Here is a 21,493-nt window from a genome sequence, read left to right as displayed (position 1 = left end):
TGAGGACCACAACAGGAAAGGAAGACCCAGAGTTACCTCTGCTGCAGAGGATAAGTTCATTAGTTACCAGCCTCAGAAATTGGCAATTAACTACACCTCTGATTGCAGCCCAAATAAATGATTCACAGAGTTCAAGTAACAGACATCTCAACTGTTCAGAGGAGACTGTGTGAATCAGGCCTTCATGGTCAAACTGCTGCAAAGAAACCACTACTAAAGGACACCAATAAGAATAAGAGACTTGCTTGGGCCAAGAAACACGAGCAATGGACATTAGACCGGTGGAAATCTGGTTCCCAACGTGAAGCACGGAGGTGGTGTGATGGTGTGGGGTTGCTTTGTTGGGGACACTGCGATTTATTTAGAATTCAAAGCACGCTTAACCAGCATGGCTACCATAGCATTCTGTAGTGATACGCCATTCCATCTCGTTTGCGCTTAGTGGGACTATCATTTGTTTTTCAACAGGACAATGACCCAAAACACACCTCTAGGCTGTGTAAGGTCTATTTGACCAAGGAGAGTGATGGAGTGCTGCAGCAGATGACCTGGCCTCCACAATCACCCGACCTCAACCCAATTGAGATGGTTTGGGATGAGTTGGACCGCAGAGAAGGAAAAGCAACCAACAAGTGCTCAGCATTTGTAGGAACTCCTTCAAGACTGTTGGAAAAGCATTCCAGGTGACTACCTCATGAAGCTGGTGGAGAGAATGCAAAGAGTAAGCAAGGCTGTTATCAAGGCAAAGGGTGGCTACTTTGAAGAATCTAAAATATATTTAAACTTGTTTAACACTTTTTTGGTTACTACATGATTCCATATGTGTTATTTCATAATTTTGATGTCTTCACTATTATTCTACAATGTAGAAAATAGTAAAAATTAAGAAAAACCCTTGAATGGGTAGGTGTCCAAACTTTTGACTGGTACTGTAAATAAATGGTTACTATTAAGTATTACAATCATTCCAAAATAACATAAAATAGTCAGTGTACATGCTAACCTGATCAATTAAATTTCCTAATTTCACTCAAGTAAAATATGACATAAAACATATAAGACAAGTGCTTCCTTGGGTTACTAAGGACGATAACTCAAGACAGATTTTAGACTGAAACAATCTGTGTTCATTTTACAAATGAACTCTTAAATAACTGAGACAACATCTTTAAGAGATAAATAACAAAAAAATAAGGACCTAGTAGCATCATTTAAGTAACTTGAAAAACATCACATACAATACTTGTAATTTTGAAACATTCTTCAATGTTAAACTTAGTGCGTTTGATTTGCACACCAGCGTGTCCCGGATGGACGGATATAACACTTGATTTAGAAATCGTCAAAACTGACAAAAGATCCTGACAGCTAGCATTGAGTAAACAAGTGTCAATGGCACAATATGAAGCTGCATTCAAAATAGAGCCAATCAGACTTAAAACCTACAACACTGACCATAGCTTAATTCATACATTTTCTGTCATTGCCTTGCAATAAATAGTTTACGTGAAAAGTTATATTTTGTAGACAGAAAACGTTCTCTCCCAAATCAAAGAAAATTTAAAAAGGGCATACATGTAACCTACCGGACTGCACTACCTCGGGAGAGTGGCGGTAGAGTGCTTTGGTTTTGTATTCCGCTGTTAATCCATTGAAACTAAATAGTGTCAACTAAACTACATATTCATGGGTGCTTTAAGGGAAAAATGAAATCACTTTGAAAGAGATTCAATATAAAATCATAACAAGTATGGTGGTCCTGGTATAACAGGTATGTCTGGTCCTTAAAATGTATCCATTGCAGTCATCGGAGGATAGACTTGCAGTCGTGCAACTCGCTGACTAAAAGCTAAGCAGGGCCTGGTTCAAAGCATTTTTTATTTTAAAATCAGCAAATTAGTTGAGAGTTCAATTTGTTTAAAATGTTTTGTTCAATGTATGAACCAGAAATGTCTGTCATTGAAAATGATAGACAATTTTTCCAAATCAAAAAATGAGATTCAACAAAGTGCCTGAAGTGAATTGGGTCCGAGTCTGATGCAGTGTGTTAGCTCATCATTGAGGAGCTCTGCAGGACAGAGTTCTGCTCAGAACACACCCTCTTCAGTGGTGGAGCTCCAGAACACTCCTCTTCCTCCTGTGTGGGGAAATACAGCCAGGTTTGTTTCAATCCATGTTTTATCAGTTTTATGCATAATGTATAATGAGTAGATTGTTGGACAAACTAGGAGTTTGATGTGCTGTTTTAAATAGTCTTGTAAGTGCACTACTGTTCAAAGGTTTGGGGTCACTTAGAGATGTCCTTGTTTTTGAAAGAAAAGCAACATTTTTGTCTATTAAAATAACATCAAATTGATCAGTAATACAGTGTAGACATTGTTAATGTTGTAAATGACTACTGTAGTTGGAAACGGCTGATTTATTTCATTTATTTTTATGGAATATCTACATAGGCCCATTATCAGCAACCATCATTCCTGTCTTCCAATGGCACGTTGTGTTAGCTAATCCAAGTTTATCATTTTAAAAGGCTAATTGATCATTAGAAAACTGTTTTGCAATTATGTTAGCAAAGCTAAAAACGATTGTTCTGATTAAAGAAACAATAAAACTGACCTTCTTTAGACTAGTTGAATATCTGGAGCATCAGCATTTGTGGGTTCGATTACAGGCTCAAAATGGCCAGAAACAAAGACCTTTCTTCTGAAACTCGTCAGTCTATTATTGTTCTGAGAAATGAAGGCTATTCCATGCTAAAAATTGCCAAGAAACTGAAGATCTCATACAACACTGTGTACTACTCCCATCACAGAACAGCACAAAATGTCTCTAACCAGAATAGAAAGGAGTAGGAGGCCCCAGTGCACAACTGAGCAAGAGGACAAGTACATTAGTGTCTAGTTTGAGAAACAGACGCCTCACAAGTCCTCAACTGGCAGCTTCATTAAATAGTACCCACTAAACACCCGTCTCAACGACAATAGTGAAGTGGCGACGCCAGGATGCTGGCCATCTAGGCAGAGTTGCAAAGAAAAAGTGATATCTCAGACTGGCCAATAAAATGAAAAGATTAAGATGGGCAAAAGAACACAGACACTGGACAGAGTAACTCTGCCTGGAAGGTCAGCATCCCGGAGTCGCCTCTTCACTGTTGACGTCGAGTCTGGTGTTTTGCGCATACTATTTAATCAAGCTGCCAATTGAGGACTTGTGAGACACTAATGTACTTGTCCTCTTGCTCAGTTGAGCACCGGGGCCTCCCATCCTCTTTCTACTCTGGCTAGGACCAGTTTGCGCTGTTCTGTGATGGGAGTAGTACACAGCGCTGTACGAGATCTTCATGGCAATTTTTCTTGGCAATTTCTTGCTTGGAATAGCCTTCATTTCTCAGAACAAGAATAGACTGACGAGTTTCAGAAGAAAGTGCTTTTTTTCTGGCCATTTTGAGCCTGTAATTGAACCCACAAATGCTGAAGCTCCAGATATTCAACTAAAGGCGGCCCGTTTTATTGCTTCTTTAATCAGAATAACAGTTTTCAGCTGTGCTAACATAATTACAAAATGGTTTTCTAACGATCAATTAGCCTTGTAAAATGATAAACTTGGATTAGCTAACACAATGTTCCATTGGAAGACAGGAGTGATGGTTGCTGATAATGGGCCTCTGTAGACCCGTGGATATGCATTTTTTTTTTTAATCAGTCGTTTCGGGCTCCAAAAGTCATTTACAACATTAACAACGTCTACACTGTATTTCTGATCAATTTGATGTTATTTTAAATGGACAAAATAAGTTGCTTTTCTTTCAAAAACAAGGACATTTCTAAGTGACCTCAAACTTTTGAATGTGTATAGTGTATATTGAACAAAAATATAAAGCGCAACATGTAAAATTTTGGTCCCATGAGCTGAAATAAAAGATCCCAGAACTGTTCCATCCGCACAATAAGCTTGTTCCTCTCAAATGTTGTGCACAAATGTATTTACACCCCTGTTAGAGGGCATTTCTCATTTGCCGAGATAATCCATCCACCTGACAAGTGGGGCACATCAAGAAGCTGATTAAACAGCATCATCATTGCACAGGTGCACCTTAAAAGGCCCCTCTAAAATGTGCCACAGACGTCTCAAGTTTTGATGGAGCGTGCAATTGGCATGCTGCCTGCAGGACTGTCCACCAAATCAAATCAAATGTTATTTGTCACATACACATGGTTAGCAGATGTTAATGCGAGTGTAGCGAAATGCTTGTGCTTCTAGTTCCGACAATGCAGTAATAACCAACAAGTAATCTAACTAACAATTCCAAAACTACTGTCTTGTACACAGTGTAAGGGGATAAAGAATATGTACATAAGGATATATGAATGAGTGATGGTACAGAGCAGCATAGGCAAGATACAGTAGATGGTATCGAGTACAGTATATACATATGAGATGAGTATGTAAACAAAGTGGCATAGTTAAAGTGGCTAGTGATACATGTATTACATAAGGATACAGTCGATGGTATAGAGTACAGTATATACGTATGCATATGAGATGAATAATGTAGGGTAAGTAACATTATATAAGGTAGCATTGTTTAAAGTGGCTAGTGATATATTTGCATCATTTCCCATCAATTCCCATTATTAAAGTGGCTGGAGTTGAGTCAGTGTCAGTGTGTTGGCAGCAGCCACTCAATGTTAGTGGTGGCTGTTTAACAGTCTGATGGCCTTGAGATAGAAGCTGTTTTTCAGTCTCTCGGTCCTAGCTTTGATGCACCTGTACTGACCTCGCCTTCTGGATGATAGCGGGGTGAACAGGCAGTGGCTCGGGTGGTTGATGTCCTTGATGATCTTTATGGCCTTCCTGTGACATCGGGTGGTGTAGGTGTCCTGGAGGGCAGGTAGTTTGCCCCCGGTGATGCGTTGTGCAGACCTCACTACCCTCTGGAGAGCCTTACGGTTGAGGGCGGAGCAGTTGCCGTACCAGGCGGTGATACAGCCCGCCAGGATGCTCTCGATTGTGCATCTGTAGAAGTTTGTGAGTGCTTTTGGTGACAAGCCAAATTTCTTCAGCCTCCTGAGGTTGAAGAGGCGCTGCTGCGCCTTCTTCACAATGCTGTCTGTGTGAGTGGACCAATTCAGTTTGTCTGTGATGTGTATGCCGAGGAACTTAAAACTTGCTACCCTCTCCACTACTGTTCCATCGATGTGGATAGGGGGGTGTTCCCTCTGCTGTTTCCTGAAGTCCACAATCATCTCCTTAGTTTTGTTGACGTTGAGTGTGAGGTTATTTTCCTGACACCACACTCCGAGGGCCCTCACCTCCTCCCTGTAGGCCGTCTCGTCGTTGTTGGTAATCAAGCCTACCACTGTTGTGTCGTCCGCAAACTTGATGATTGAGTTGGAGGCGTGCGTGGCCACGCAGTCGTGGGTGAACAGGGAGTACAGGAGAGGGCTCAGAACGCACCCTTGTGGGGCCCCAGTGTTGAGGATCAGCGGGGAGGAGATGTTGTTGCCTACCCTCACCACCTGGGGGCGGCCCGTCAGGAAGTCCAGTACCCAGTTGCACAGGGCGGGGTCGAGACCCAGGGTCTCGAGCTTGATGACGAGCTTGGAGGGTACTATGGTGTTGAATGCCGAGCTGTAGTCAATGAACAGCATTCTCACATAGGTATTCCTCTTGTCCAGATGGGTTAGGGCAGTGTGCAGTGTGGTTGAGATTGCATCGTCTGTGGACCTATTTGGGCGGTAAGCAAATTGGAGTGGGTCTAGGGTGTCAGGTAGGGTGGAGGTGATATGGTCCTTGACTAGTCTCTCAAAGCACTTCATGATGACGGAAGTGAGTGCTACGGGGCGGTAGTCGTTTAGCTCAGTTACCTTAGCTTTCTTGGGAACAGGAACAATGGTGGCCCTCTTGAAGCATGTGGGAACAGCAGACTGGTATAGGGATTGATTGAATATGTCCGTAAACACACCGGCCAGCTAATCTGCGCATGCTCTGAGGGCGCGGCTGGGGATGCCGTCTGGGCCTGCAGCCTTGCGAGGGTTAACACGTTTAAATGTCTTACTCACCTCGGCCGCAGTGAAGGAGAGACCGCATGTTTTCGTTGCAGGCCGTGTCAGTGGCACTGTATTGTCCTCAAAGCGGGCAAAAAAGTTATTTAGTCTGCCTGGGAGCAGGACATCCTGGTCCGTGACTGGGCTGGATTTCTTCCTGTAGTCCGTGATTGACTGTAGACCCTGCCACATGCCTCTTGTGTCTGAGCCGTTGAATTGAGATTCTACTTTGTCTCTGTACTGACGCTTAGCTTGTTTGATAGCCTTGCAGAGGGAATAGCTGCACTGTTTGTATTCGGTCATTTTACCAGACACCTTGCCCTGATTAAAAGCAGTGGTTCACACTTTCAGTTTCACGCGAATGCTGCCATCAATCCACGGTTTCTGGTTAGGGAATGTTTTAATCGTTGCTATGGGAACGACATCTTCAACGCACGTTCTAATGAACTCGCACACCGAATCAGCGTATTCGTCAATGTTGTTGTCTGACGCAATACAAAACATGTCCCAGAGCTGTTACCAAAGAATTGAATGTTAATTTCTCTACCATAAGCCGCCTCCAATGTAATTTTAGAGAATTTGGCAGTATATCCAACAGGCCCTACAACCGCAGACCACATGTAACCATGCCAGCCCAGGACCTCCACATCAGTCTTCTTCACCTGTTGGATGGTCTGAGACCAGCCACCCGGACAGCTGATGAAACGGTGTTTGCACACCCAAAGAATTTCTGCACAAACTGTCAGAAACCACCTCAGGGAAGAGCATCTGCGTGCTCATTTTCCTCACCAGGGTCTTGACCTGACTGAGGTTCGGCGTCATAACTGACATCAGTGGGCAAATGTTCACCTTCGATGGCCACTGGCATGCTGGAGAAGTGGGCTCTTCACGGATTAATCCCTGTTTCAACTGTACCGTGCAGATGGCAGACACCGTGTACGGCTTTGTGTGGGCGAGCGGTTTGCTGATATCAACGTTGTGAACAGATAGCCCCATAGTGGCAGTGGGGTTATGGTATGAGCAGGCATAAGCTACGGACAACAAACACAATTGCATTTTATCAATGGCAATTTGAATGCACAGAGATATCGTGACGCGATCCTGAGGCCCATTGTCGTGCCAATCATCCGCCGCCATCACCTCAAGTTTCAGCACGATAATTCACGGCCCCATGTCGCAAGGATCTGTACACAATTCCTGGAAGCTGAAAATGTCCCAATTCTTCCATGGCCTGCATACTCACCAGACATGTCTCCCATTGAGCATGTTTGGGATGCTCTGGATCGACGTGTTCCAGTTCCCACCAATATCTAACAACTTTGCACAGCCATTGAAGAGGAGTAGGATAACATTCCACAGGTCACAATCAACAGCCTGATCAACTCTATGGGAAGGAGATGTGTCGTGCTGCATGAGGCAAATGGTGGTCACCACAAATACTGACTAGTTTTCTGATCAATGCCCCTATCGTTAAGGTATATGTGACCAACAAACGCATATATGTATTCCCAGTCATGTGAAATCCATAGATTAGGGCAGAGTTCATTTCAATTGACTGATTTTCTTATATGAACTGTAACTCAGTAAAATCTTTGAAATTGTTATATTTATAATTTTGTTCAGTGTAAATCGGTTGAGTGACAAAGCTGTGGTGTCGAAGTGGAATGATCATTGAGATGTTAGATGCGCTTTACCTGAGTAGTGAGGGGCAACAAGTCCTCTTTAATTAGCAACGGAGGTTCGTCAGCTAGTTCACTTGGCAATGACGGCTCTGGAAAAAAAAGAAGAGTCAAATAAACATTTACTTAAAACCTCTTAAAGAATCTGAAGATATATTTGACCTTATTAGTTGACATCAGAATAATTGAAAAAGATCTTCAGTTAATGTTCCCGTGTAGAGGTAAGTGTGTGTGTGTACATCTGTCTGTCCGTCTTACCCTCCATGATCTCCTGGCCCAGAGTCGGGGGCTGTGAGTCATCTGTGCGGAAGTCACACAGGTTCTTGGGGCTCAGAGGTTCACTAGGCTGGGGGCTAGAGTTACTGCTGCTGTCCACTTTGGGCTGGTACGCATCAGACAGAGAGCTCTGGTTACTGTTCTCATCTGGGGAGGAAGAGAGTACAGGGAATATGAGGAAATGGAAAGAGCTCTAGGCCAGCATATAGTGAGGTCATACAGTGCATTCAGAAAGTATTCAGACCCCTTGACTTTTTCACATTTTGTTACATTACAGCCTTATTCTAAAATGGATTTAAAAAATACATTTTAAAAATACTCATGAATCTAAACACAATACCCCATAATGACAAAGCAAAAACATGTTTGCAAATGTATTAAAAATCAATTACATTTTTATTTTATTAAAAATATATATCACATTTACATAAGTATTCAGACCTGTTACTCCTTTGGCAGCGATTACAGCCACGAGTCTTCTTGGGTTTGATGCTACAAGCTTAACACACCTATATTTGGGGCGTTTCTCCCATTCTTCTCTGCAGATCCTCTCAAGCTCTGTCAGGTTGGATGTGGAGCGTCACTGCACAGCTATTTTCAGGTCTCTCCAGATATCTTCAATCGGGTACAAGTCCGGGCTCTGGATGGGCCACTCAAGGACATTCAGAGACTTGTCCCAAAGCCACTCCTGCATTGTCTTGGCTTTGTGCTTAGGGTCATTGTCCTGTTGGAAGGTGAACCAGTTGGAAGGGTAGCGCTCTGTAGCAGGTTATCATCAAGGATCTCTGTGTACTTTGCTCCATTCATCTTCTGCTCATACCTGACTAGTCTCCCAGTCCCTGCCACTGAAAAACATCCCCATAGCATGCTGCCACCACCATGCTTCACCGTAGGGATGGTGCCAGGTTTCCTCCAGACGTGACACTTGGCATTTAGGCCAAAGAATTGAATCTTGGTTTCATCACACCAGAGAATCTTGTGCCTTTTGGCAAACTCCAAGTGGCCTGTCATGAGCCTCTTACTGAGGAGTGGCTTCCGTCTGGCCACTCTACCATAAAGCCCTGATTGGTGGAGTGCTGCAGAGATGTCCTTCTGGAAGGTTCTCCCATCTCCAGAGGAACTCTGGAGCTGTCAGAGTGACCATCGGGTTCTTGATCACCTCCCTGACCAAGGCCCTTCTCCCCAGATTGCTCAGTTTGGCCTGGCAGCCAGCTCTAGGAAGAGTCTTGGTGGTTACAAACTTCTTCCATTTTAGAATGATGGAGGCCACTGTGTTCTTTGGGACCTTCAATGCTGCAGACATTTTTTGATACCATTCCCCAGATCTGTGCTTCGACACAATCCTGTCTCTACGGACAATTCATTCAACCTCATGGCTTGGTTTTTGCTCTGACAAGCACTGTCAACTGTGGGACCTTATATACACAGGTGTGTGCCTTTCCAAATCATGTCCATTCAATTGAATTAACACAGGTGGACTCCAATCAAGGAAAGGAAAGGGGAATACCTAGTCAGTTGTACAACTGAATGCATTCAACTGAAATGTGTCTTCCGCATTTAACCCAACCCCTCTGAATCAAGAGAGCTGTGGGGTGCTGCATTAAATCGACATTCACGGCGCCCGGGGAACAGTGGGTTAACTGCCTTGTTCAGGGGCAGAACAACAGATGTTTACCTTGTCGGCTTAGGGATTCCATCCAGCAACCTTTCAGTTACTGGCCCAACGCTCTAACCACTAGGTTACCTGAGTAGAAACATCAAGGCTGATCAATGGAAACAGGATGCACTTGAGCTCAATTTTGAGTCTCATAGCAAAGGGTATGAATACTTAAGTAAATAAGGTATCTGTTGTTATTTGTCATTGTGGGGTATTGTGTGTAGATTGATGAGGAGGGGAAAAGAATTGAACTCATTTTAGAATACGGCTGTAACGTACCAAATGTGGAAAAAGAGAAGGGGATGGAATACTTTCCAAATGCACTGTATGTCACTCAAAACAGTCCTCCATCCTCACCATGAAAATCCAGATGACTTGAATGTGTGTTTTCTGAGGCTGGATCTGTGGAGAAGCTATTCAGCTCCCTGACTGCTCCAGCCGGGACCCCCTTACTCTTCTCCTACAAGAAGACAAAGCATTACAAACTGACATTGCTACTTAGGTTGATAAATAAGAAAATAACTTACTTCTTTTGTATCCACCACTGGTACCCATTTGAATATCCTCAAAGATGTGTCTCCGACAGTGACCCATTTCTTCTCCCTGTGGAAAACAATGAGTGCGCTCCTTCACATTCAGATAGTTCAAGGGTCAAGTGCACCAAGGATCCCAGATTGCACAAACCGTTTACATATCCCTTCCATGTAGTGGAATTATACCCCAAATGAATGCAATGCTATTAGTGGAAGCTGCTACAAATAAGCGAGGATTGTTGGCTGGTAATCGTATTGATTACTACACGACAGTCACTGCATAGTTCGATTGCTAGCCTGTCTGTCCATTCCCCAATTATAAGCAAGCTAGCTAACTAGCTTTACACAAGTGTACTTTTGGGTCCCGCCTCTTGTTGAAAAGCCACTTGTCTCGAGGGAGAAAGCTTCACAGTGATAATCATTGGTTGTGCTCTCGGTCTTTCACTGTCATTCTGTCTCAAACCACGCCTCCATGTCGCTGAACTTTCTGTATCGGCAATCTTTAATGATCTTTCACACAAATAAATAATGTTGTACTTACCATCTTCTGACCCTCTCAATGGCCGCCATCACCTTCTTCATGTCATCTTTAGCGCGGCTTCGTGTCTCAGCGCGAACCGAGCGTCCAGACATATTTGTGCTTGGTTTTAGTTTTATTTGCCTCCGACAGACTGTTTAGCTTTAGCTAGCTCTCCGTCCTGCCCACCGAATCTCGCGAGCTTTCGGGACCCATTCACTTCTTGTTCTCACAGAACGCCCTCACTAAATGTGCATGTGTTTACATGAAGAAACCATCTGGGGTCACTTGTTACATTGTAGTTACACTGGCATCCCTAAGGCCGTGCCTAGACTTGACAGTTCAAGCAGCTTTCTTGTTCTTATCATGGAATTCCGATCTCGTCATACGTCTACACCTACATTAAAATGTATCTACCGTGTCTCTCCAATAGGAAACATATGTTTCTCCTTGCTCCCTCAGGACAACAGAAGTGTTTTATTTCAAAGGGATATTGTGTCTATTCCTTATGTCACAACTTACAGGAATACATTTGTCAATAATATCTGTTTGAAAAAAGTCAGTTTTTTTCCCCACACAAATAACTGCTAGTTAACAAGATCAAAAGAGGCATCTTTCAAAATGATCCATAAGTATTACCCTGCGAAACATTACCTGAAGAAACTAAAAAAAAACTAACATTAACTGTACTTTTTGTGTTGAGCATCCAGAAACAGTTTTGCATTTATTTTGTCATTGTCAACATGTAAAGAAATGAGTTTTATAATTGTTATATTCCTGATGACCTTTGTTTATTATGGGAGAATTTGCTGCTCGGTTTCCTTAACTATAAAAAGGATAGAGGAAAAACAATTTTACCTCATCTAATTGTGCTAATCGAACATTTTCATATTCATAAATGTACATTCACTAATAAAAAAAAACGTCCATGTTTTCTATGAGGAATTCTAGCAGTACATTAATACCATTTTACATTATTTTACATTACTGCAATAAAAAAAAACATAAAAAATTAAATGTTTTTTTTTAATCATTAAAAGCAGGAACGTATTTCCTCACCAGTGATATTTCCTAGCCTCTCGCTCCCAAAACATACGTTTTATGGAGAGCTGTAGGCGAATTGCTGAAGACGTCGTCCACTATATGCGACGTCTTGCATCCAGAGTGAAGAGAAACCCTGACCACCAGTAGTTGGTTACTGCCATCAAGTTGTTGTGTTATCAGATTTAGGTGCTTCCACCGTTTGCCAAATGCATACTGGCATTTGAATATGTTGCAGGCAAAAGGGAATCCTGACACAATGTGGGCCCAGTATACATTTTTTTAAATGTAACTAGGCAAATCAATTAAGAACAAATTCTTATTTACAATGACGGCCTACCCCGGCCAAACCCTAACCTGGACGACGCTGGGCCAATTGTGCGCCGCCCTATGGGACTCCCAATCACAGCCGGTTGTGATACAGCCTGGAATCGAACCAGGGTCTGTAGTGACACCTCTAACCCTGAGATGCAGTGCCTTAGACCGCTACACCTACATTTAAATGTAGGTGTAGACACAATGTGTTCGGTATTCCATCAGACCGAACACAAAAGCTGCATGAACTGTCAAGTCTAGACACCGAGTGTACAAAACATTAGGAACACTTTCTTAATATTGAGTTGCACCCCTTTTGCCCTCAATAACCTAAATTCATCGGGCATAGACTACAAGGTGGCAAAAGCGTTCCACAGGGATGCTTCCCACAGTTGTCAAGCTGGCTGGATGTACTTTGGGTGGTGGACCATTCTTTATACACATGAAAAACTGTTGAGCGTGAAAAACCCAGCAAGATTGCAGTTCTTGACACATTCAAACTGGTGCACCTGGTACCTACTACCATACCCCATTCAAAGGCACTTCAATCTTTTGTCTTGCCCATTCACCCTCTGAATGGCACACATACACAATCCATGTCTCAATTGTCTCAAGGCTTAAAGATCCTTCTTTAACATGTCTCCTCCCCTTCATCAACACTAATTGAAGTGGATTTAACATGCAATGACATTGGGATCATAGCTTTCACCTGGATAGGATGTCATGGAAATTATTGTTAGTTTAGTATGTTTCTACAGAGGAACTGTAGAAACACGAGGCACCCCAGCTGAATTCTGGTCCTATTATACAACAAATGTTTGTGTTGCCAAAGCAAAGCAAGCTCTTCTATAGTAGTAGGATTACTGGTCCAAGAAGACAGAGAACATAGTATTCCTGACTTTGAGGCAGGCAGAGCATTCACAAAACAAAACAGAGCCATATTTCTATAGAAACATATCATGATTTATTTATTAAAACCAGCATGCAAATGCCACATCCCTGACAGGAGTCAAATTGCATGCCATTCTGTGGAGGCAGTGTGTGAGAGAAGGGGAGGAAGAGAGAGATCGAAATAGGGGTCTACACACCAAGCCTAGGGTGGGGGGGGGCTTTAGTTCTTTAATCCTTGGGTGCTGTGAGCACAGTGTCCAGCGCGCTCTGCGCCTCCTGTATCTGCTGTTTTAGCCTTTGTTTCATGCCCTCGTTCTGGGCCTTCTTCAGCATGGCCTGCATGTCCTGGATGGCCGCACGGTAGCCCGGCGCATTGTGGAACACACGTACCGCCCGGTCCCCGCTGCACACCAGGTAGCGGCTGTTGATGTCAAACCTCAGATCAGTGATCTCCTCGCTGTGGACTCCGTGGAACTCCTCCTCCAGCTGACCCGTGGAGGTGCTGTACATGGCAACGCTGCAGCTGTTGGAGATGGCCACCACGCGGGCATCCGGCGACAGGGCCACACGGCTTCCCTCCGACGACTGGCAAGGCACTGACTTCAGTAGGTAGGGGTCCTGTTGCTTCTTGTACTCCACATCCGTGTCCCACAGTCGCCATGTGCCATCCTTGGACACAGTGGCCATTCTGGGGGAAACGAAAGACAGTTTCACATACCTCAATGGGGGAAATCTTCCTTATGAATGTTATCATAATGTCATCCATGCAAATCAAGCATCAATGTTTTGAAAGGATACCACACAATGCATGCCTTACCTGCGTGAGTCGTTAGAGAACGCAAAGGAATGGACTCCAGCTGAATGGCCCTTCAGGTCGAAGGCGCGGGCCACCTCTTTGAACTCGCCACCCTTCCCGAAGCACACCTCCCACACCTTCACGTCAGGAGTGAAGCCACAGGAGGCAACAAACCTGAAGACAGAAAACCATCCAGAAATGATCTGACTGAGAGTACATTAGCTATAAAAACCCGCACAGACTCGTTTAGGGTACTGACCTGCCACATGGTGAGATGGCAGCGTAGGAGTTGGTAATCTGGTTGGTGATGACAGAGGCCAGTACCTCTCCTTTCAGGTCCCAGATGAGGATGTTGGTGTCAGTGGAGGCACTCATGATGAACTTGCCTGGAACACAGAAAACAAAAAGGGAGACGGATGAGATTTTAGACTGGAACAAGGGTCTCTTTCATAACTTCTAACAGTCAATAATCATAAAAATTAGCATATCACACATTCACATCTTCCTGCCTTTTAGCCATTCAGTCTGAATACATTTAGCAGTCATACCCGTCTCTGCGATGCCGATGTTGATGACATTGGTCTTGTGTTTCTGAGGGAAGTCTTCAGGGGCAGCTTTGAAAGTGAAGCTACCATCATCCTTCTTGGTCATCTTGAAGATGCGAATAGTATCTCCGTTAGCCAGCCAAGTAATGAAGGCCCTGCAAACCAAGACAGAGTGAAAATAGGTATAGAAAGACAAGAGGCTCTCTATCCATCTACAGTGCATTCGGAAAGTATTCAGACCCTTTGACTTTTCCCACATTTTGTTACGTTGCACCTGAGCTCAATTTGGTGTCTCATAGCAAAAGGTCTGAATACTTGTGTAAATATTTTTTATTTAATACATTCGCAAACGTTTATAAAAAACTATTTTTGCTTTGTCATTATGGGGTATTGTGTGTATATTGATGTGGGAAAAAAAACATTTAATCCCTTTTATAATAAGGCTGTAACGTAACAAAATGTGGAAAAAGTCAAGGGGTCTGAATACTTTCCGAATGTACTGTATCTATACCCTTTGTTCTGGACATGCGTGGGTGTGTGTGTACTTTGAGTCAGGGCTGAAGCGGACCAGCGTGGCGTGGTCCAGCTCTACGTTGGCCCTCAGACATTTATGGTCTCTGTCCAGGAAGTCCTTGGTACTCCATATCCTGACAGTGCGGTCATCAGCACAAGTAGCTAGGTACTTCCCGTTGCTGCTGAAGTCCAGGGACGTCACATTGCCACTGTGACTCTGGGGAGAAAGACAGAGACGAGTCAGCCAAGCTGTTGTTGAATTTCCCCTACACTGACTGCCAGTCCTCTCCTCCAACCACCTGTCCAATCCCCCTCCAGCAAAGGAAGGACTTCAGCCAATCCACCAGGTTAAACACTCACCTGTCACTAATCAATGTGCAGACCAAACTTTACAGTTTGCAGAAGTGTCTTTTGCAATACCTTTCGTGTTTTTGGATGCGTTTAAGATAAGTTTGTTCTTATTTCTTAATTTATATTATCATTTGATTGGAGAACATTTACTGTTATTATTTCCCTTCCTTGTTTTTCCAGTTAATCATCTCCAACCATTGTGAATGAGTGGGCATCAGCCTTTTAAACTGCAACCTCCATCTCTGTGCTTTAATAGATACCACCATGATTGCCCCAACTCAAACCAGCAACCTAAACTCTGATCAGTTTTTACACAATCGATGATCAAGCATCAGATAATTCTGTAACCTCGTCACACACCACTGTCATTACATCATTTTTTTATTTTACCATTATTTAACTTGGCAAGTTTGTAAATAAGAATTTGTTCTTAACTATGACGGCCTAAAAAAAGGCAAAAGGCCTTCTGCAGGGACGGGGGCTGGGATAAAAAAATATAGAACAAAAACACACATCGCAACAAGAGAGACAATACAACACTACATAAAGAGAGACCTAAGACAACATAGCATGGCAGCAACATGACAACATAGCATGGTAGCAACACAACAACAACATGGTAGCAACACAACATGACAACAACACGGTAGCAACACAACATGGCAGCTGCACAAAACATGGTACAAACATTATTGTCCAGACAACAGCACATTTCCAGACAACAGCACAAAAGGGTAAGAAGGTAGAGACAAAAATACATCACAAAAAAGCAGCCACAACTGTCAGTTAGAGTGTCCATTATTGAGTCTTTGAATGAAGAAATTGAGATAAAACTGTCCAGTTTGAGTGTTTGTTGCAGCTCGTTCCAGTTGCTAGCTGCAGCGAACTGAAAAGACGAGTGACCCAGGGATATGTGTGCTTTGGGGACCTTTAACAGAATGTGACTGGCAGAACGGGTGTTGTATGTGGAGGATGAGGGCTGCAGGGGGGGGGGGCTAAGAGGGTATTAAGCATCAACCTGTGGGTCTTGCGATGGGTACACAGAGATTACCAGTTTACAGAAGAGTATAGAGTGCAGTGACGTGTCTTATAAGGAGCATTGGTGGTAAATCTGATGCCCGAATGGTAGAGAACATCTAGCCGCTCAAGAGCACCCTTACTTGCCGATCTATAAATTAAGTCTTTATAATCTAGCATGGGTAGGATGGTCATCTGAATCAGGGTTAGTTTAGCAGCTGGGGTGAAAGAGGAGTGATTACGATAGAGGAAACCAAGTCTAGATTTAACTTTAGCCTGCAGCTTTGTGTGCTGAGAGAGCCTTCAGCTTTGTGTGCTTTGTGTGCTGAGAGGACAGTGTACCATCTAGCCATACTCCCAAGTACTTGTGCCTGGTTGGTGCAGCTTATCATGCATTAAACAACTGGCTTGTGGGTTGGTTCTTAGCAACCCTTGGCAATGACATCATTCACTCTAGTAAATGCCTAAATATGTCCAGAGAGGAAAAGGTGAAACGAGAGGATTACTCTGCCCAAAATCTGAAAGCGTGAGATAAGCAGACCAAGTTGGGATATTTTGTATGGAGGACTATGAGAAAGTGTTGTAATGTTTAGGCTTTTACAAAATGTACTGATACAAGTGGATACATGTGGCATTCTGGCAACTTTGAAAAAAAACTGTTGTTCACACATGTATCTGCCCTCATTGGCTAGAATGGTCCCACCTGATCTTGCCTCCCATCTTCGAGAACATGCATTTCCATTGTTAGAGCGGTCACTCAACTATCTTGTCTATATAATAGATCCTCTTTGATAAGGCGTAATATGGGTTTCACAGTATGTGAAGCATGGCCCACCTTCAAGGAGGATGCCAGGAGACGATGGCTGAAGGTTTGCTGCTGGGCTTTCTCCTTGCGAGGACGCTGTTGTTTCTGTTTCTTGGCAGTGGAAGCCTTCACTGCACTTTCCTCTGCTGCAGGGGATGAATTGGCATCTCGTTACACAAGACGTTCAATATGACACTTTCTAGTAACTTCCATTATCAAAATGTTCAAACTTCTGGTTGCTTTCTCCTCTGGAAGCGGTAAATGTTTTGAATCAACATCTTACAATTCTGTAACAAAACAATGTTTAGGTCTATTAAATTGCTAGACGTGCAAAAACAGCAGCCATATTGGTGTAATTGGAATTAATGGTAGTAGAGGCATAATCCTTATATTACTAATGCAGGAAAATAAAAGGTGTTTGATATTAGAAATTGTGTAATATAATGATTGTCAACCTAAAATAGTCAAATAATTATAAATACAGTTTATAAGGGTTTTATACCAATGTACAAATAGCCTCTAAAATATATGTAAACAGACCATAAATGTCTACATTTTTGTTTCCTTGGAAAGCTTTGGGTGATATGATACAATATTGGTATTTGTTGCATTTACAACTTGTCTAAGTCTTATCATCAACTGATTTCAGCCAGTCTATGGTGCATGATTGACTGCATTGTTTGAATGGAATGTTGGCATATTGGCAGTTAATTAGAAAAATTCTAAAACTGGCTGCCTAGTTAGCTAACAAACAGTGCAGATACATTATTTAAATTCATTATTTTACACAATATCTTATCACAGAACTGGCAAACCATGGTTGACCAACTCCCTGACCCACAGAAGTATGAATTAGAATTCTAATTAATTGAATAAAGAAATTTAATAGGATCTCTATGGACTGCCCTTTATACCATCATAAGAAGATTAAAGTCCCTTCTAGTATTCTAATTGTATGGCATTGGTCACCATTTAATTCAATCTTTCTTCCAGCAACAAGTTTATGGCTGGCTTCGGGACATGTAGAGAATTTTGACCTGGTGCCAATACTTATAAATGAATATATCTATTCTAACTGTCATCAAGGGCCACTGGCTTATATTACATTGTGTAACTTGCACCTGTTTGAGACAGCTAGCTAACGTTAGTACAATAGCAATCCATAGCAACAAGACATGCAAACAAGCAAGAGGAGCAACTTACCAACCGAGTCCTCTTCTTTCTGCTCTAGTTGATCACTTATTTCTCCTTTCTGCTTTCCCACAGCGATTGCGACCAAAATTATCAGCATTCCTATTAATACGGTCAAGGCAATAAGAGCAGCAAACTCCATCTTTGCACAGTTGTGCCACGTTAGCACTGGCTAAAATTATAGCTAACTAAAGCTAGCTAGCAAACTCTGAGAAGCTAGCCTAGGTAACGTCAGCTACTTGCTGTGCATGCAGCTTTGCTCAGCTAGCAATATCGGTGTATTTAAATATAAATAATGTTGTAGTTATTAACTGTATGACATGCAAAAACGACTACTCTAACTTGCTTTACAAATGCATAAACATTCGTCTTCATTCAGTTTCTGAAGTCAGTAGCAGAGCACGGTCAAAGACAGTACAGTATGTAACAGTCGTAGGCACTTTGAGTTCTAACGTAAATCGATTCCTACATTTTTCATCCGGCAGTAAAGTTTTTTATTTTTTTGGCAGTAAAGCATATTGCCCACTTGTAGAAACGTGGGTGTCGTGGAGATATATTCATGTAGTTGTACATAATGATAACACATTATCTGTTTTCTAACAATGGCTTTGTACGTGAAAGCTGCCGAGATCATCGAGAAAGTGGAGAGGAACCAGGCTGCTTTATAGACTGGTTTACGACAGTACATTTCAGGTCATTTGCTACAGTGTACTGAGTACAGTAGCTAGCTAGCTAACGCCTTGCTCTGTCAACATTTACCACGTAGCTAACCAGTAAATATCAAATAACACAGACAACACCTTGCTGTTCATGCCTAGAAGCTAAAGATATTTTCAGCAGAGATTAACTTTACAGCAGTACTGTGGGTGTTAATATTGTTAACAATAATGCTCTCACCTCACCAGAATATCAAGCATCTGTTTGCACAGGTGTGAGACACAGAAGTTTTCATCTATCCTCCAAGAGATCATTGAGTCCACAAAGCTCCTCAAACAAACTAAAATAAAAAATGAATCTTGCCAAGGACCAGGTAATGTGAAACACATTGGACAATTCTCTCCCCCATCCTGCCTTTTTGAACAAAAAGCTTATTTTTTCAAAACTAGGCAAGTCAGTGAGTTACAGACATAATTCCAACGGTTTTAGAAGCTTTAGAGTGTTTTCTATCCAATAATAATTATTACATGCATATATTAGCAATTTTTGACAATTTTTTTTTCAGTTTACTAGGGGTACCCAATTTCTCCAAAGGGGGCGTAAATCTGCCATGTCCTCAACAAGTTAAGAACAAATTATTTTTTGCAGTGACCAATTGAGCGCTGCCCTATGGGACTACCAATCACAGTCCCTCCAACATATAGTTCTTCAAATCTGATATTGAATATGCAGGCATTTGTTTCGACCCAGACGAACACACCTGATTATGTACTGTAATTGATTCAGGCGTGCTAGAACATGGATAGAACAAAAGCTGCACACCCTGTGGATCAGATCCCCATGGACAAAGATTGAAGAACACTGCCCCAACACCATGGCTGGTCACTTACCTCTTGTTTGGTCCTGTCCATTGCACAGGTTCTGGTGTATGACCTAGTTGTTGGTAAGGGGCTGCAGTGTGGCGGGGCCTGGAAGGCTCTGATGATGAAGCACTGCTCCAGACTGCAGGCTGCCCTGGCCGGCATGAAAATCAAGCAGAAGGTCAGCTGCAACCAGGACCTACTCTCCTCCAGTCTCCAGCAGCCTGAAGGTTGGATTGATTGATCCTTATTACTCTTGTTAGAAATTTTAGAAAATATGTTATTTTAGCTGCAAAAATATGGAGTGGCATAGTAGTCTTAGATAGGAAATGTATGTACACTAATATTACTGGCTTAGTAACATGCTTCTGAAGTCTGTACAGCTGGTCAACTTTTTTGCATTATTCACACTGTCTGGGATACTTCACTGGAAATATGTTAAATATGACTTCCTCAGGCTATCAGCTCCCAAGGTATGTGCGTGTGAACATATTAAAGACCACGGTGGAGGACGCCATCGATTACCTAAAGAGAGAGGTCTTTCGCCTTCCTGGGACAGGCCTACAAAGTCAGTCAGTGACAAGCCTTGGATGTTTCTTCATTCCCTGTTAATTATATTGACTGAGCATGGACTCATTCTAGTGATCGAGGTTGACATTAGGCAAATTAAAACCAAAATGTGTGTTTCTGATGTCCAGGCTCAATGACCTGAATCTGAAGGGGAAATCCTTTGTGGGTGACCTGCAACTTTCAGACCTGCTGGTTGTCTCTGCGAAGACAGACTTCCATGGCCACAATCTCTACAAGGCTGGCCACATCATTCTACAAGACAAGGTATGGATTCTAAATGCGTCCTTCCATCCTTTCCTTCCTTCCTTCCTTCCTTCCTTGAGGTCATCACTGATCTGTACATGATTGGATGAGGTTACCTTGTAAGATCTATTCTGATAAAAGAAAGAAGCTAAGATGCATTTCAAACAAGGCCCATGGACTTGCATGTCTACTACTGTCTCCCTTATATCCCAACAGGCCAGCTGTCTCCCTGCGTACTTCGTGAACCCTCTTACAGGCAGCCATGTCCTGGCTCCTGTACAGTGCCGGGGAACAAAACCAACCACCTCGCCACCATCATGAATAACAAAGGGTAAAGCTTGATTGAAATATGGAGGGTCAATTTCCCAGACCCAGACTAAGCATACTCTTGGACTAAATACCATGTTTAATAGTCCAGAAATATACTTATTCTGGATCAGAGAAACTTGTGTCCTGTGATGTTAATCCTGCAAAAAGTTAAGGTTACAAAATGATAGCTCTTTTGATCAGATTTCAAAGCACATTGTAAGGGTTACTTGTCTCACCTCACACCTTTGACCAAAACCTCCTTTCTGGCCTGTGTTGAAGGAAACGGTTTGCCTTTGACCTGGACGCCAAGCATCTCTCCACAATGTCCACTCGCCTGCTCTGTACCAGACTCACATGTCAGCAGCTGGCCAATCAGGACATCCTAAAGGTGGACCCAGATGGGCCGCAGTATAGATGTGGAGTACATTCTACTTGACCCATCGTGCAGCGGATCAGGTAACAACATGACCTGTCTTTCTGAGGGGTATACTACAAAGCAGGTTCAATGAGTTAGCCAGCTAACTTTGATAAACAACCAGAAACAACCATACATTTTCTGATGTAAACTCAGCAAAAAAAGAAACGTCCTCTCACTGTCAACTGCGTTTATTTTCAGCAAACTTAACATGTGTAAATATTTGTATGAACATAACAAGATTCAACAACTGAGACATAAACTG

At 42.7% G+C, this 21,493-nt stretch overlaps 2 protein-coding genes and 1 pseudogene across 5 annotated transcripts; 1 reads left to right on the top strand and 2 right to left on the bottom strand.

Moving 5' to 3' along the window:
* Positions 1–817: 817 nt before the first annotated feature.
* LOC110533552 (B-cell CLL/lymphoma 7 protein family member B-A) lies at positions 818–10,977 on the bottom strand. Its single transcript, XM_021617880.2, has 6 exons — positions 10,734–10,977; positions 10,187–10,262; positions 10,017–10,119; positions 7,985–8,149; positions 7,742–7,818; positions 818–2,137 (listed from the first exon to the last, which is right to left on the bottom strand). The coding sequence occupies exons 1-6, from the start codon at positions 10,823–10,825 to the stop codon at positions 2,048–2,050; spliced, it is 603 nt and encodes a 200-aa protein (XP_021473555.1). The 5' UTR covers positions 10,826–10,977; the 3' UTR covers positions 818–2,047.
* Positions 10,978–13,006: 2,029 nt separating this feature from the next.
* Positions 13,007–19,194, bottom strand: LOC110533549 (transducin beta-like protein 2). 4 transcript variants are annotated; one of them, XM_036989958.1, is made up of 8 exons: positions 19,077–19,194; positions 18,187–18,276; positions 17,014–17,129; positions 14,843–15,027; positions 14,301–14,452; positions 14,012–14,138; positions 13,774–13,926; positions 13,007–13,644 (listed from the first exon to the last, which is right to left on the bottom strand). In XM_036989958.1, the coding sequence occupies exons 2-8, from the start codon at positions 18,272–18,274 to the stop codon at positions 13,185–13,187; spliced, it is 1,281 nt and encodes a 426-aa protein (XP_036845853.1). In that variant the 5' UTR covers positions 18,275–18,276; positions 19,077–19,194; the 3' UTR covers positions 13,007–13,184. The 4 variants fall into 4 exon arrangements, with proteins under 4 accessions (XP_036845853.1, XP_036845852.1, XP_021473554.2 ...); XM_036989957.1 differs by having other exon boundaries at positions 19,072–19,090; XM_021617879.2 differs by lacking the exon at positions 19,077–19,194 and having other exon boundaries at positions 18,187–18,637.
* Positions 18,682–21,442, top strand: LOC110533551 (annotated as a pseudogene).
* The last annotated feature ends 51 nt before the right edge of the window (positions 21,443–21,493 follow it).

The sequence above is a fragment of the Oncorhynchus mykiss genome, chromosome 10 (genome assembly GCF_013265735.2).
Source record: "Oncorhynchus mykiss isolate Arlee chromosome 10, USDA_OmykA_1.1, whole genome shotgun sequence".
NCBI lineage: Eukaryota > Metazoa > Chordata > Actinopteri > Salmoniformes > Salmonidae > Oncorhynchus > Oncorhynchus mykiss.
Note: the sequence above shows the minus strand (reverse complement) of the source record. Positions and strands in the feature narration are given on the sequence as shown.